This window comes from Hyaena hyaena, unplaced genomic scaffold, assembly GCF_003009895.1.
Source record: "Hyaena hyaena isolate Hyena2069 unplaced genomic scaffold, ASM300989v1 scaffold_73, whole genome shotgun sequence".
In the NCBI taxonomy this organism is placed as follows: Eukaryota; Metazoa; Chordata; class Mammalia; order Carnivora; family Hyaenidae; genus Hyaena; species Hyaena hyaena.
In genome coordinates, this window is record NW_024080705.1 from 2,165,986 (window position 1) to 2,182,741 (window position 16,756).

Consider the following 16,756-nt stretch of genomic DNA (forward strand, 5'->3'; position numbering starts at 1 on the left):
ACTGCCTTCAAAAATCTGTCACCACTTTAAAAAATCTTTACAATCAAAAATGTAGATGAGAACTGACAGCTGAGTGTCAAAGTTATGGAAACTCAAAAAAAAAGAAGATAAAAAGAAAAAGTCAAATCAGAAAGAAACCAAAATAATACAGAGAGAATGCTTTTTGCCCATTATATGTTGGGAAAATTATCCAATAACTGAACATTCTAATTGTCTAATAATTATTTAATACTCCTGAGAAGTCAGGAAAATAAAACTTTTATTTATTTTTTATGTTTTATTGAAAACATTTTTTTTGTTAACATTTATTTATTATTGAGAAATGGAGAAAGACAGAGCATGAGCAGGGGAGAGGCAGAGAGAAAGGGAGACACAGAATCTGAAGCAGGCTCCAGATGCGAGTCTCAAACCCATGAGTGGTGAGGTCATGACCTGAGCCGAAGTTGGACGCTCAACCGACTGAGCCACCCAGGCGCCCCAAGAAAATAGGACTTTTATTCCAATGGCTGACATTATAAATTGACACAATTTTTCTGGAAGACAATTTCTATTAAAAACCTTACTCTTTTACACCTGAAACCAATTTGACTATATTAAACCAATTTACCTAACTAGAATTTGGAAAAAGAAAAAAAAAAAGAAATAAAAGCCTTACTCTTTGACCTAATAATTCTATTTTAGGAATTTATCCATAATGGAAATGATGCACAAAAATATTTAGTTATAAAATCATTAACCAATGGGGCGCCTGGGTGACTCAGTTGGTTAAGCGGCTGACTTCGGCTCAGGTCATGATCTCATGATTCGTGGGTTCAAGCCCCGCATTGGACTCTGTACTGATGGCTAGCTCAGATCCTGGAGCCTGCTTCAGATTCTGTGTCTCCTTCTCTCTCTGACCCTCCCCTGTTCATGCTGTCTCTCTCTGTCTCTCTCAGAAATAAATAAAACATTTTAAAAAATAAAAAAAAAAAGATTAACCAAAACCTTGTTCACTATTACACTATCATATAACAAATAATGGGGCATATATAAAATTAGTTTAGACAACCTAAACGTCTAAGAGGATTGTTTTAAAAATTTTTGGTACATCCAGGTGATGTTTTTCTCACATGGGAAGATGTTCATAAAACAATGTACAGTAGAAAATTTGACTACAAAATAGAATTACATCTTAAAACTATTTTTTTTTTTTTAAACTATTTTTTAAGAGTCAAATGCTCTACTGACTGAGCCAGCCAGCTGCCCCAGAATTATATTATTACCATATGTTTTAAATGTGTGTGTATGTATTTACATGTGTGTAAATGCTCATGTGAAAAGGGTTGAGATATTATATATGTAGGTAGTTATTATTGGTGGATGAATATATGTTTAATTTTTATTATCTAGTTTTTCTAATTTCTCTACACTGAACGTACATTTTTTTGGTATTTTAAAAAATAGATTCTCACAAAAACAAACTATTGGGACCACATAAAAATGAAAAGCTTTTGGGGGCACCTGGCTGGCACAGTCAGTAGAGCATGTGACTTTTGATCTTAGAATTGTGAGTTTGAGCTCCACGTTGGGTGTGGAGATCACTTAAAAATAAAATTAAAAACAGTAAATAAAGAATAAAATAAAAAGCTTTTGCACAGTTAAGGGAACTATCAACAAAACTAACACAACCTACTGAATGGGAGAAGATATTTGCAAATGATATATCCAGTAAAGGGTTAGTATCCAAAATATATAAAGAACTGATACAGCTCAACACGCAAAAAACCCCAAATAATCGAATTAAAAAATGGACAGATGACATGAATAGACATATCTCGAAAGAAGACATACAGATGGCCAGTGGACACGTGAAAAGATGCTTAACATCACTCATCATGGAAATGCAAATCAAAATCACAATGAGATACCACCTTGCACTGTCAGAATGGCTAAAATAAAAAATTCAAGAGGTGACCTGGGTGGCTCAGTTGGTTAAGTGGTCAACTCTTGACTTCAGTTCAGGTCATGATCTCATGGTTTGTGGGTTCTTGAATTCAAGCCCCACATCAGGCTCTCCATTGACAGTGCAGAGCCTTCTTGGGATTCTGTCTCCCTCTCTCTCTGTCCCGCCCCCCCCATCCCCAATTGTGCGGGCGCTCTCTCTCTCTTTGTATCGCTCTCTAAAATAACAAAAACAAAAACAAAAAATAGTATTGGTGGGGATGTGGAGAAAAAGAGACCCTTGTACATTGTTGATGGGAATGCAAACTGGTCTAGCCACTGTTGCAGACAGCATGGAAGTACCAGAAAAAATAAAAAATGGGAAGCCTGGGTGGCTCAGTCTGACTTCGGCTCACGTCATGATCTCACAGTTCATGAGTTCGAGCCCTGTATTGGGCTCTGTGCTGACGGCTCAGAGCCTGGAACCTGTTTCAGATTCTATGTCTCCCTCTCTCTCTGCCCCTCCCCCGCTTGCACCCTGTCTCCGTCTCTCAAAAATAAATAAACATTAAAAATTTTTTAAAAAATTAAAAGTAGAATTACCATATAATACAGTAATTACTCTATTGTGTATTTACCCAAACAATACAAAAACATTAATTTGAAAAGGTGTATGCACCCCTATGTTTACTGTAGCATTATTTACAATAGCCAAATTAGGGAAGCAGCCCAAGTGTCCATCAATTGATGAATGGATAAAGAAGATGATAATATACTTGTATGTATATATACAAGTATATATGTATGTTGGTTAAGCATCTGACTCTTGATTTTGGCTCAGGTCATGATCTCACTATCCATGAGATTGAGCCCCATGTTGGGCTCTGCGCTGGCAGCAAGAAACCTGTTTAGTATTTTCTCTCTCCCTCAATCTCTCTGTCCCTTCCCTGTTTACACTCACTCTCGTGTCCTCTCTCTCTCTCTCTCAAAATAAATAAAAAATAAGCTTAAAAAAATTCCTTTGGTAGGTAAAGATCTCTTCATTTTAGGATTAGAGATAATAAAAAATCAAATATCTTGGCTAGTGTTAGGAGATAGTTTTTCCTTTCTGGTATCTTACCTGGGAATAGACAAGAAATAGAAGTAAAAAAATACTCATGGGGGCACTGGTTAAGTGGCTGACTTTGGCTCAAGTCATGATTTCTCAGTTCATGAGTTTGAGCCCCATTTCAGGCTCTGTGCTGACAGCAAAGAACCTGGAGCCTGCTTCAGATTCTGTGTCTCCTTCTCTCTGCTTCTTTCCAGCTCACACTCTGTGTCTCTCTCTCAAAAAAAAAATAATAATAATAATAAAGTAAAATAAATACTCATGATACATCTACACTATAATATTTTGGTGTTAACATAACTTCACAGTGTGAAGAATTTCAAAAGAGTTAGCAAATTGACCCTTTGCTCACAAGGTTGTTTTTCAACTGATAATATTATGATTTAATTCTATAAGTAATATCACTTTTGATTGCATTGGGTTTTCATCATAAGTATATTTTGAGAGCACTACTAATGATAGGAAAGAGATATATATTTTCTATTGCATTTTTAAGTTTTTTCTTTTTCTTCAGGTATGACAGCAGTTATCTGTACTTACCCTCTTGACATGGTTAGAGTACGCCTAGCATTCCAGGTGAAAGGGGAACACACTTATACAGGAATTATTCATGCATTCAAAACAATTTATGCAAAGGTATTTCACATTTACTTTTCTTGTTTATATTGTCTTTTTTTTTTTTTTAATGTGAGTTTTATGCCCAACATTGGCCTTAAACTCATGACTAAGAGTCGCAGAGTCTACTGACTGAGCCAGTCAGGTGTCCCTATAATGTGTCCTTATATATTTAGAAAAATATTTTGAATTTTATATAAACTTATTTATAGTTATTGATGTTAATGATGATTGTGACACATCTGTGTTTCAGGGTGGGCCCCAGAATAATTTTTTCATTGTAATGTATGCTTTTGTTTTTTGATGTTTATCATAATAAACACAGTGTAATCTCACTTCTAATTTTTCTTCATTCAAAAGGAAGGAGGTTTCCTTGGATTTTACAGAGGCCTGATGCCCACTATATTAGGAATGGCTCCATATGCAGGTATTTTCAAATTTGGCAGAATCTTGGTCTTTTCTTTTTTTCTAAGAATGATTTTAAAATTTTAGCATTTTGTATTTAAGCCCCAATTCACTCTGAAATTATTTCTTTCCTCCCTGAAGATAACCATTTGACCCTTATTAAATAGTCTCTCCTTTCTCCAGTGATCTATAGTGCTACTTTTTTTTTTTTTTTACAATGCTACTTCTAAAGGTAAGAATAGAGTGCAGTTTTATGAGTCTTTATATTTGGTCAGACAAGTCCCTTTACCTTATGCTTTTTTTTTCGTTCTAGGAAAGTAGGAACTATAGATATTCTGATATTTCCTGCACATTAAAAACATTTTTTAAAATTTTTACTTATTTTTGAGAGAGAGAGAGACAGACAGAGACAGAGTGTGAGCAGGTAAGAGGTCGAGAGAGAGGGAGACACAGAATCTGAAGCAGGCTCCAGGCTTTGAGCTGTCAGCACAGGGCCTGACGTGGGGCTCAAACTCATAAACAGTGAGATCATGATCTGAGCTGAAATTGGATGCTCACCGACTGAGCCACCCAGAAGCCCCTATTTCCTGCACATTTTAAAATCCATTTTGGAGTTGCACAAAAACACTTGTTCGGATTTTGAATGAAATTCTATACAGTTCTGGGACATTTTTGTTACATATATTTATAGATACCATATAAACTGTGTTGTGTCTTTTAGAAAATTACATTTTCAGCTTATTACTTGATTTCATTTTATATTATCTAATAGCTAGCCATTATCCTACTTGTTGGTATTATAGCCAGCCACTGTATTACTTGTAGATATTTTGTGTTTCCTATGTGGGCAATTGTGTCCTGTCCACATTATATCATTTTTCTTATTTCCATTCTAATCCTTATTTCCTTATTTATTTATGTTTATCTTCACTTACTGTACTAGCTAAGGACCTACAGTGCAGCAGTGAATAGAAGTGATGATGCTGGGCATTTTGGCTTGTTAATGATTTTAAAAGGACTGTTTGTAATACTTCTTCATTTAGCTTAATGCTCATTTATGACTTAAGTAAGAATTTTTATCTGAATTGGTATTGAATTTTATCAGACACTCTCTCCTACATTTATGGAGGTGATCATATGGCTTTCTCCTTTAATCTGTTAATATGATAAATGGTATTAATAGATGTTCTAAGATCAACCCAAATTGGCTATGACATAATGACCTTTTTATATCCTGTTGGATTAAGTTTGCTAATTGTTGTTAGAAGTTTTACATCTAGGGGCACCTGGGTGGCTCAGCTGGCTAAGCATCTGACTTCAGCTTAGTTCATGATCTCATGGTTCATGAGTTCCAGCTTCAGGCTCTGTGCTGATAGCTCGAAGGCTGGTACCTGCTTTGGATTCTGTGTCTCCCTCTCTTTGCCCCTCCCCCACTCATACTTTGTCTCTGACTGTCTCTCTCTCTCAAAAATAAAAAGTTTTACATCTATATTCTTAAGTGAGATTCCTTGTAATTTTCTTTTCTTGTAATATCCTTGTGTGGTTTGGGTATCAAGGTTATATAGGTCTCATAAATGAGTTGAGTATGTCCTCATCTTCTATCTCTATAAGATGATTAGAATTATCTGTTTCTTTTTTTTTTTGTTTTTTTTGGTTTTGTTTTGTTTGTTTTTTTTTTTTTAATATTTTTATTTATTTCTAGGAGAGAGAGAGACAGCGTGAGCAGGGGAGGGTCAGAGAGAGAGGGAGTCACAGACTGAAACAGGCTCCAGGCTCTGAGCTGGCAGTCAGCACAGAGCCCGACGCGGGGCTCGAACCCACGAACCGCGAGATCATGACCTAAGCGAAAGTCGGACGCTTAACCGGCTAAGCCACCCAGGCGCCCCAGAATTATCTGTTTCTTGAAAGTTTTCTTTGTGGATGATTTTTTAATGCTGGCTTAACTTCTTAAATGGTTGTAGGACTATTCAGATTTTCTATCTTTCGTGAACCATTTTTGGTAATTCATACCTTTCTTTACCTTTTTGAATTTGACTTTTTGTATTAATTTTTAAGTTTTTAGCACAAGATTTCCCTTATTTCTTCATATCTTATATATATCTGCTCTATTGTCATGTTCCTTTTTTCAGTTTTATTTTTTGATCAGTTGTTAGATTTTGCAAAGAATCAACTTTGGCTTTCATTTACTTTTCTAGTCTATCTTTATTTTCCATTTCATTGATTCTTGTTCATTTCTTTTTTTTTTTTTTTTAATTTTTTTAATGTTTTATTTATTTCTAGGAGGGAGAGAGAGACAGCGTGAGCAGGGGAGGGTCAGAGAGAGAGGGAGTCACAGACTGAAACAGGCTCCAGGCTCTGAGCCGGCAGTCAGCACAGAGCCGGACGCGGGGCTCGAACCCACGAACCGCGAGATCATGACCTAAGCGAAAGTCGGACGCTTAACCGACTAAGCCACCCAGGCGCCCCATTCTTGTTCATTTCTTAATTATCTCCTTCTTCCTTGGGTCTATTCTTCAGTTGAATGCTTACCTGTTTCGTTTTCAGCCTTTGGAGGTTTTTTTATTTCTAATGTGGGTTTTCCCCCCTAAATTCTGCTTTAGCTGCATCGTATGAATTTATTATTTTATTAATTGTTTTTACTTAAAATTTAGAAATTTTCAAATGTATTCAAAAGTAGACAATAGTAGAACGAGCCACCATGCACCTATGACCTACCTTCAAAAGTGATCAACTCAGGACCAGTCTTCTTTCATCTATGCCCTTAAATACTCCCTCCACTCACATCCCAAATTGTTTTAAAGTAAATTCACAGTATTCAGTATTCAGCTCTATATGCTTTTTAATTATTTTATCTTGTAAATGTTTTATTTTTGAGAGAGAGAGACAGAGACAGAGCACAAGTGGGGAATGGGCAGAGAGAGAGGAAGACCCAGAATCTGAAGCAGTTTTGATCGTGCTCAAATCCACGAACTCTGAGATCATGACCTGAGCCAAAGTGGGATACTTAACTAATTGAGCCACCCAGGTGCCTCTCTATGCTTTTTTAAAAAGCATAACCATACACTATTATGAACTTTAAAAGTCTTTTTTTTAAGTTTATTTATTTTGACAGAGAGAGAGAGTGAGTGGGGGAGGGACAGAGAGAGAGGGAGAGAGAGAATCCCAAGCAGGCTCTGCATTGTCAGCACAGAACCCCGACCTGGGGCTCAAGCTCATGAACCATAAAATCATGACTTGAACCAAAACTAAGAGTTGGATGCTTAACCAACTGAGTCACCCAGGAGTCCATAAAAATTTTCTTTATATCATCTAGTATATTATTGTTCAAATCTCTCCCCTTCCTCTTAATTTACAATTCATTTTTGGACAGATCAAATTAATATTTGTCTAGCATATCTTTTTTCATCCTTTTGGTTTTTACTTTTTCATATCTTTATTTTTTAGGTATTTCTTTTGAAATCATTATATAATTGGATATCTTTAAAAATCTGGCCTATAAAATCTTTAATTGCCAATTAGTTCACCTGATAGTTATTGTGATTATTGATATATTTGTACTTGTTTCTATATCTTGCTGCTTAATTTCCACCTGTGGCTTTTCTTTTTATGTTTTTATATATTTCTTTTTTGTTCACTTATTTTGCCAAACTCTTACCCACTCTTTTATAAATGTATAAATTCATTTGCCTCCTCCTATGGTTGGTGGTCTTTAATTATGAACCCATTACTTGATCTTAATCTCTGAGTTTCAGACCCAGTGATTCCATCTTCTGTAGGCTCAATAGCAAGATCTATCTCAATAGCTTTGCTGCTATTGGCATCAATATGTAGAGTCACTTCACTTCTCTCATGGGCCCACAACTCCCAAATGAGCTCCATCTTAAGTTTTTGGAAGGTGGTGGTACTGGATTCTTGAAGACCTTCTCATCCTTTTTGCAAGCCCCATAGTAACGACAAAGTCATTCAGAATACCTAGATTACTATTAATTATGCTGGAAGAAGAACTCTTTAATTGAACTCTTCAATTCTTTGCTCTATTTTCCTGTCTTTCTTTTTGTTTTTAAAATATATTTTAGGGGCACCTGGGTGGCTCAGTCGGTTAAGCATCCGACTTCGGCTCAGGTCATGATCTCAAGGTTCATGGGTTTGAGCCCCATGTCGGGCTCTGTGCTGACAGCTAGCTCAGAGCCTGGAGCTGCTTTGGGGTCTGTGTCTCTCTGACCCTCCCCTGCTCACGCTGGTTCTCTCTTTCTCTCAGGAATAAATAAAAAAATATTTTAAAAAACAATAATAAAATATATTTTAAACTATATAAGTTATAGTATGTATATATAATTTTGTTTCTTAGTTTTTCCTCATTGCGCAAACATTTTTCACATATTTCAGTACTCTTCACAAATATCATTTTTATTAATTGTGTCATATTTCACTAAGTACCATTCCACATCATTTAGGTATTTCTAATTTTTTTAACTCACATTTAATTTACTATGAATTTCACCATTGTGATCTTTTTTAGATTTTAGATTAAGTCTTTGGAATAGGTTTCCCAAATACAAAAGTGTATGAATATTGTAAAACTGTATACTGTCATTTCAAAATGCTATAAATTTATAAGAATTTTGTATAAAGACTAAGTGCACATATTGAGCTATTCTAGACTGAGTTTTTTTAGTGCTCATTTCTTATAAAGCATCAAGTATGTTTTAAATATATTTTAAAATTTAGTAGATGTCAAGGTATCTTGAATAATGCTTAGGTGATAGGGTTGCTTGAATTCTATTCTTCATTTTGTCAATGTGAGACTTTATTGAGTCTATTATAAAGATATGTAAATGCAAGCTCTAAGTGCATATTATTGATAATTTAATATTTATTAGATTTCATGTGTTTTGTGATTCAATATGAACATTCCTCTCATGGATACAACTCTTCCTTGGAGACAAAATTAGGCACTGAGTTAAAATAACAATTCTTTGTCACTTCTGAATGTTTGTTTTCATTTTATCACCATCAGTGTTATTGTGAATTTAAGTTGGCGTTTTTACTTGTAATTATTAATCATGAATTTAACTTTTACTGATGTGAAACCTTGGACAACTATTTAATTCTATTAATATATAAGGTGGCATTTGTCCCCAACTACTGCCTTTATTCAGTAAACTGAAGTATATATTAGCATGTGAAAACCATAGCTATAATTGTTATAGGTGGTTATCTTGTCATCTTTGTTATTTATAAACATTAATTAAGCCTTTTTCTTTCAGAAATAAGGAAATGTATAGTTTGTTCCTTGAGTTAATTGGTTATGAAGAATGGTGTCTTTTCATGGTTCATGTAATGTTAAGCATTATGGTGAATTTATATTTTGTTTTTCAGGTGTTTCATTTTTTACTTTTGGTACCTTAAAGAGTGTTGGGCTTTCCTATGCCCCTACCCTTCTTGGCAGACCTTCATCAGACAATCCTAATGTCTTAGTTTTGAAAACCCACGTAAACTTACTTTGTGGTGGTGTTGCTGGAGCAATAGCACAGACAATATCGTAAGTTTCTTCATCAGCTTAATTCAATCAAATGGCAGTTTCTCAATCTTGATTTTCAGCATAATTCATTTTATTTTCCCTAATACAATTTTTCAAATGTTTATTTTTGGGAGAGAGATAGAGAATATGAATGAGTGGGGGAGGGCAGAAAGTGAGGAGACAGAGGATCCAAAGTGGGCTCTGCACTGACAGCAGAGCCCGATGCGGGGCTCAAACTCACTAACCATGAGATCATGACCTGAGCTGAAGTTGGACACCCAACTGATTGAACCCCCCAGGAGCGCCAGGAGGCACTTCTTTTGCATTAAATCTTGAAGGCCTCCTTTGTGTCAGACAATGTACTAGGTTTGGACATTTGCCGAATGTAAAGGTATTACTATATTGTAATTGAAAAAGTGGCTTCAGAGGATTTCCCTAGCTCAAGAGAGATTGGGTAGATGAAATAAAAAGAGGCTAGAACACTAAGAAGCAGGAACTTTTCAGAAACAAGAAGAAAAGCTTTCTGTGACTGAGGAGTATCCTGAAAAACAGGATGTAGTATTGACAAAAAGATGAAAAAGAGTATCCAATGGAAAAGAAAAGTCAAAGTAAGAAAAGTACTGAAAAGTAAGGTGTTGATTGGATTTTATAATCAAGGATTACTTTTGTGAAAGCAGATTCAGTGTACTTGTGTGTGGAAGCAGATCATACTAGTTTGAAGGTATAGAAGGAATGGTGGTGGTTTACATTTGGCAACATGGCTGTGCAGCCTTGTTCATTTGTGGAAACCTTTAGCTATTTTGATTCTCTTCTTGCTTTTACTGCCTTTTTTCTTTACTACTCATTTTCTGTTTAGATCCTTAAAATCTTTTCTTTCCCATTTCTTTTCTTAAACTGTATTCTATACCCATTGACTCTTACCAGATCCACAGTCTCCCTCTCAGTTCTTTTGCTTCCTTCCAATTGTTCTAGTTCCTTTGTTTGTAACAGTACCTCTCTTGGCCATCCACCTTCCCAACTCTCCCCCCGCCCCCACCTTTTCAGGTAGCTTGCTGATTCATATCTTCTTCTTTCTACCTCTCCATGCCAGTGTTTTAAGTCCCACCCTGACTTTGGTCCTATGCTCTTCCCATAAATATATAGAATAGCTCATCTATCTTTATGGGTTCAACAGTCACCTCTGCACAGATAACAAATTCTATTTAAATCTCCATTGCTGACTCTCCATTACTTCTGTAGCAAGCTCTTGGATATTTTTGCTTGGACTTCTACCATCAGGGCAAAGTCCATAGTTCAGATATTAATTCCTTTTTTCTTCTTGGTGACAATCCTCAGCTCCCAGCTTTCTTATTTGTTATTGATAACCATTAATCTTCTAGCGCTAATAATACCTTGAAATCATTTTTCACATTGTACCTATACAAATAGTCACTATGCCTTACCATTTGTTACTGTAGAACATTGCCTAGAATGCTATTTTCTTTCTTTCCCATTGTTCTTTCCCTTGTTCTAATTCTTGTACCTTGTCTTCTTACATTCTCTCCTTTCTACTAACTAATTCCTTCTACTCACATACGTCTTTTCCGGCTTGGAAACTGAATTCTTTAGCTTGAGGTTTTGTTCCCTTAATTCACATAAAGTTTCTTCCTCTCACTACCCCCTTAAAAAATAATTCCTGGAGGTGCTATTGAAATGCATACAAAATTTCAGTTATTGGTAATGCTATTTCTTAAGCTATTGGGTTAAAAAAGATGCTTATTTATTTATTTATTTATTTTTAATTTTTTAAAAAAATATTTTATTTATTTCTGAGAGGGAGAGAGAGAGAAACAGCATGAGCAGGGGAAGGTCAGAGAGAGAGGGAGATACAGAATCTGAAACAGGCTCCAGGCTCTGAGCTAGCTGTCAGCACAGAGCCCGATGCAGGTTCTCCCATTAACTGTGAGATCATGACCTGAGCCGAAGTCAGATGCTCAACTGATTGAGCTACCCAGGCATCCTAAAAGATGTTTTTTTAAATTATAACGTTTTATTATAAATATAAATATATATAAAAGTATATTATTATTTTTGTCTTATATCACTTAAGTATATATTAGGTACCATGGAGGTCTTTGAATAGAAAAGTAGAAAGCAGCTTTGTGACACGGGAGAATGTAAGATTCGATTTTCTTAATGTTGGGATAACAATACCTGCTTCATGCAGTTGTGAAGATGGAAGGAGATAATTTACATAAATTGTTTAACACAGGACCTAACACAATAGTCAATATTAGCAAAATAAAAGTAATTTAAAAATATCACCTGGGGTCCCACTCCTAAGAGAGATTCCTTTTGTATATTTCATTTCAGGCAATTTATTTTATTTTATTTTTTTCTAAGTTTATTTATTTTGAGAGAAGGAAAGAGAGAGCACAATCAGGGGAAGGGCAGAGAAAGAATCCCAAGCAGGCCCTGCACCGTCAGCACAGAGCCCAATATGGGACTCAAACTCATGAACTGTGAGATCATGACCTGAGCCAGAATCAAGAGTTGGATGCTCAACCGACTGAGACACCCAGGTTCCCCTCTTAGCATAGAACTTTCTCTGTCCTCTAAATGCACTATCTGTATTGTTAATTTTTGCCTTTAAGGAAAATTTTTTGTTGGTCTACTGTATACCAGGGGACTTGCTAAATCCTTTTAGAATAGTGGTTGTCAACTAGAGGTGAGTTTGCCTCCAATGGACACTTATTAATGTCTGGAGACAATTTGGTTGTCACAGCTGGAGTTATGCTACTGGCACATAGTGGGCAGAGGCCAGGGATGAACCTAAACTCAGTGCATAGATAAACCCCCACAACTAAGAATTATCTAACCTAAAATGTCAATAGTGCCAAACCCTGTCCTAGGGTTCCAACAATACTGTTTGTTTCTTCAGAAAGTGGCATTGAATTTGGCCTTGAGGAATGAATAGAAAACTCTGTATTGTGATGAGAGAGAATCAACTAACCCAATAGAAAGAACCACATAAGCAAAGGCAAGACCTCTGTATTGCTGTTTGATTTTATTCATGTGCTTATGTCCTGACTCCTAGATTGGACAAAACAAAGGCATAAGAACACATTATTTCCTAGGAAAATAACATGTGGAACTTTGTATTCAATAATTGTTGAGTAGAACACTGAAAATCATATTTAAGTCCTGCCTTTTTCTTCTTTTAGCTACCCATTTGATGTAACTCGTCGGCGAATGCAATTAGGAACTGTTCTTCCAGAATTTGAAAAGTGCCTGTAAGTTCTCCATTTGTCATTGTTCATTTTCTTTAGGAAATATAATGTTTGAGTAAATATGGGGATAGTACTGTGGTCTTACCAGTAGTCCAGATCTTCCATAGTATACTTTGGTAAATTTACAAGCTCTTCATCTAGTCCCAATCCCTGTTTTTTCTTTTTTTTTTTTTTAATGTTTATTCATTTTTAAAAGACAGAGACAGCACAAGCAGGGGTGGGGTGGAGAGAGAGGGGGATACAGATTCTGAAGCAGGCTGTAGGTTCTGAGCTGTTAGCACACGAGCCCTAAGCGGGGCTTGAACTTACAACCTGTGAAATAATGACCTGAGTGGAAGTTGGATGCTTAACTGACTGAGCCACCCAGGTGCCCCAAGTCCCAGTCCCTATTAAAATTTTCAATTTAGAGGGGCGCCTTGGTGGCTCAGTTGGTTGAACGTCCGACTTTGGCTCTGGTCATGATCTCACGGCTCGTGGGTTTGAGCCCCGCCTCGGGCTCTGTGTGGACGACCAGCTCGGCCTGGAGCCTGTTTCAGATTCTGTGTCTCCTTCTCTCTCTGGCCCTCCCCTGCTCATGCTGTCTTTCTCTCTCTCTCTCTCTCTCTCTCTCTCGGAAATAGATAAAACATTCAAAAATAAAATAAAATATTTTATTTTCTTAAAATTTTTTTTTAATGTTTTATTTATTTCTAGGAGAGAGAGAGAGAGAGACAGCGTGAGCAGGGGAGGGTCAGAGAGAGAGGGAGACACAGACTCTGAAACACGCTCCAGGCTCTGAGCTGGCAATCAGCACAGAGCCCGACGCGGGGCTCGAACCCACGAAACACGAGATCATGACCTAAGTGAAAGTCGGACGCCCAGCCGACTAAGCCACCAAGGCGCCCCTAAAATAAAATATTTTAATTTAGGGGCCCCTGGCTGGCTCATTCTGAGGAGCATGCAACTCTTGATCTTGGGGCTGTGAGTTCGAGCCCCATGTTGGGTGCAGAGATTACTTAAATAAACTTTAAAAAATAAAAATTAAATATTTTAACTTAATCTAATATATCAAAATATTATCACTTCAACATCTCAAGACTTTGCATACTTTTTTTAATACTAAGTATTTGAAATCCAGGGTATATTTAATACTGACAGCACATTTCAATTTGGACTTGGCACATTTGAAGTACTTATTGACCATGTATGGCTAATGGCTACCATCATTACCCAGCACAGCTCTAGAGTTTTCTATAATCTGTAGAGATTTAGAATCATTCTGTTTTCTTGGTGGTGTGTTGTTCCTTAGGGGAAGAGCAGAGCATTTGCTCAGGACTTTGAATTGCCTTTGTTCACCTAAAGGGTTTTTTGAAGACTTAGTCCAGATTGCCTATCTAAAGAGAAACGCAAAGGCCAGCATGTTGGTTTGAAATGAAGGAACACTGTTTGGAACTACAAAGTCTTTATTGCTTAAATCTGAGGCCCTTTAAGCCTCAGTTTTATAACCATCTGCTAGTTATAGTATAAAACTTGAGTTGAAATGGAAGCTTGATGGCCTACTGCACATAACATCCCTCAAAAAGAATACATAAATATTTCAAATATTTTTATGAAATATTGTTGCCAGTAAATGTTACATTCAAACAAAATAAATTATATTAATGAGCCTGCAATTCTGTGCATAATGCTTGTACTTGTTTGGAATGAATTGCTGTTTTATGGTGAATTTTCAGCTTGTTTTAACACTTGGTTTCCAAATGATTCAAGATGATATTTTGGCTTTTTTAAAATAAATGTTTATTTATTTTTGTGAGAGGGAAAGAGGGTACATGGAAGGGGCTGAGAGGGAGACAGAAGATCTGGTGAGTAGGGGATGAGCAGAGTGAGGGAGAGAGAGAAAATCCCAAGCAGCTCCTTGCTGTCAGCACAGAGGGGATCAAACACATGAACCTGTGAGATCATAACCTGAACCAAAGTTGGATGTTTAACTGACTGAGCCACCAGGTGCCCTTGACATTTTGGCTTCTTTTATGTCTCTTCATCAGTGGGCATAAAGGTGTCATCATTTAACTATTGTCTTTCAGTACCATGTGGGAGACTATGAAGTACGTCTATGGACACCATGGAATTCGAAGAGGATTATATCGTGGTTTATCTCTTAATTACATTCGCTGTATTCCCTCTCAAGCAGTGGCTTTTACAACATACGAACTTTTGAAGCAGTTTTTTCACCTCAACTAAAGAAAATTGTAATTACTTTAAGTAAATTCTCAGAGGGAGAAATAAAATGTTACTTTAATTTTGAGGGGACATTACTTGAATGGGGCTATTTGCCTAGTCACAGGAACCACTGGTATTTTAGTACTTGATTTTTTATTCATCACAAATCAAAAGTGCTTACCATGCTTTTTGATGCCAAAAGTTATAACTGAGAACATTGAAAAAAATTCCTAAGCTGATGCTGGATAATCAGTTAGGTTATTTGAAACTGTTTTAAAGTGTTTTTTGGGGAGCAGAACTAACTTAAAATGGGATTCAAGAGTTTGCCATTAGCTTTATCATGCTTTAATTCCAAGCTTTAATTATAATCATGGTTTTCAAAGACTCTAACATTGGTTATTATTATTATTATAAATAGGCTTGGTTATATTGCAGTAGAATGATGAGAACTGAATTTTTATGTTTATAAAATGTAGCTTTGGGGGCACCTGGCTGGCTCAGCCAGAAAAGCATGCGACTCTTAATCTGGGGGTCATAAATTCTAGCCCCTGTTAGGTGTAGAGATTACTATGAAAAAAAAAATAGCTTAGATGCCAGCATTGAACATTATTCTTATGATCTCTCTTCTCATAATTCTGCTCCACTGCATAAAAGGACTGATACTTTTTCTCTTTGTTTTTAAATAAAACAAATGTATTTAAAAATTAGCCTTGTAGAAGCTTAACAATAAATGAAGAATTTTCAGGTGTTGTTCAGAGGTTTATTACTAGGTACTATGACTGACTTAAATTTGTTTTTAAAAGTCAATACATTTCCCAAAGGCAGTAATGATAAATACTCAATATCTTTGTTCTCAAAACGGATTAGTATTGTAGATTTGTTTTTGTTAAGATGATTTCGTATATACTAGAAAACTTATTTAAGTGGACTGTGAAATATCTATTAATATAGATGTGAATGTCAAAGAATGTTTCTAAGGTATTTTGTCATGATACATCAACTAGTTCTTCCATGTAAAATAATTTTAGTGCAATATAAACTTAAGTAGAAACATAAAACTGATTAGAATTGCTATCCTTTATATTAAAATGGTTTAAAATATAAGAATTCCATTGATTGTGTTTAGAGTACTTTTTATCTTTTACTGTAAGCATGACGCAAATGGGAAGGGAACAATTACAGTTCTGTCCTCAGAAATAGTGATTTGTAGAATTGATGTGATTCTTTTTGATCAATGCAAACTTTTAATTGCTCTAATTTTATAATTGTTTTCATTGAGGTAAAATTGACATATAACAATATATTAGTTTCAGGTGCACAATGTAATAATTCAATATTTGTATTTACTGCAAAACAATCACCACACTAGTCTAGTTACCATCTAATTGATGTGATTTTTAGGACTTAGGAAACTTAAGTGGAACGTGTTATTTCTGCTTCAATTTTAATTTGTTTGCATAAAAGATTTCTTGTTATACCTTGGTAAAAATTAGATGAGCTGGTTTCATTTTCAAAGTTTTATTTTAAAATGAATATGTGTCTTTGTATGATTTGTAAGTGTACCCCACAGGTAGAAATACATATGTTCTTGAAACTATTTTGTATATTTTAATTTCTGGGCTACACTGTAACTAAATATTGTTATCAAATCACAATATAATTTAAATGTATGAAATAAATATCTCAGTTATATTATCAATAAAGAAGGACTGCAAATAT

The 16,756-nt window shown here is 35.6% G+C and overlaps 1 protein-coding gene across 3 annotated transcripts in view; it reads left to right on the forward strand.

Moving 5' to 3' along the window:
- The window catches only part of SLC25A16 (solute carrier family 25 member 16), a 36,880-nt gene extending 20,124 nt beyond the window's left edge, over positions 1-16,756 (forward strand). Inside the window, exons 5-9 of one of the 3 annotated variants that reach the window (XM_039233212.1) lie at positions 3,543-3,664; positions 4,004-4,070; positions 9,428-9,590; positions 12,773-12,841; positions 14,874-14,979. In XM_039233212.1, the coding sequence (XP_039089143.1) occupies positions 3,543-3,664; positions 4,004-4,070; positions 9,428-9,590; positions 12,773-12,841; positions 14,874-14,979 (527 nt within the window). Of the gene's footprint in view, positions 1-3,542; positions 3,665-4,003; positions 4,071-9,427; positions 9,591-12,772; positions 12,846-14,873 lie in introns of those variants that run through there. The other 2 variants (XM_039233210.1, XM_039233211.1) reach the window with 2 other exon arrangements.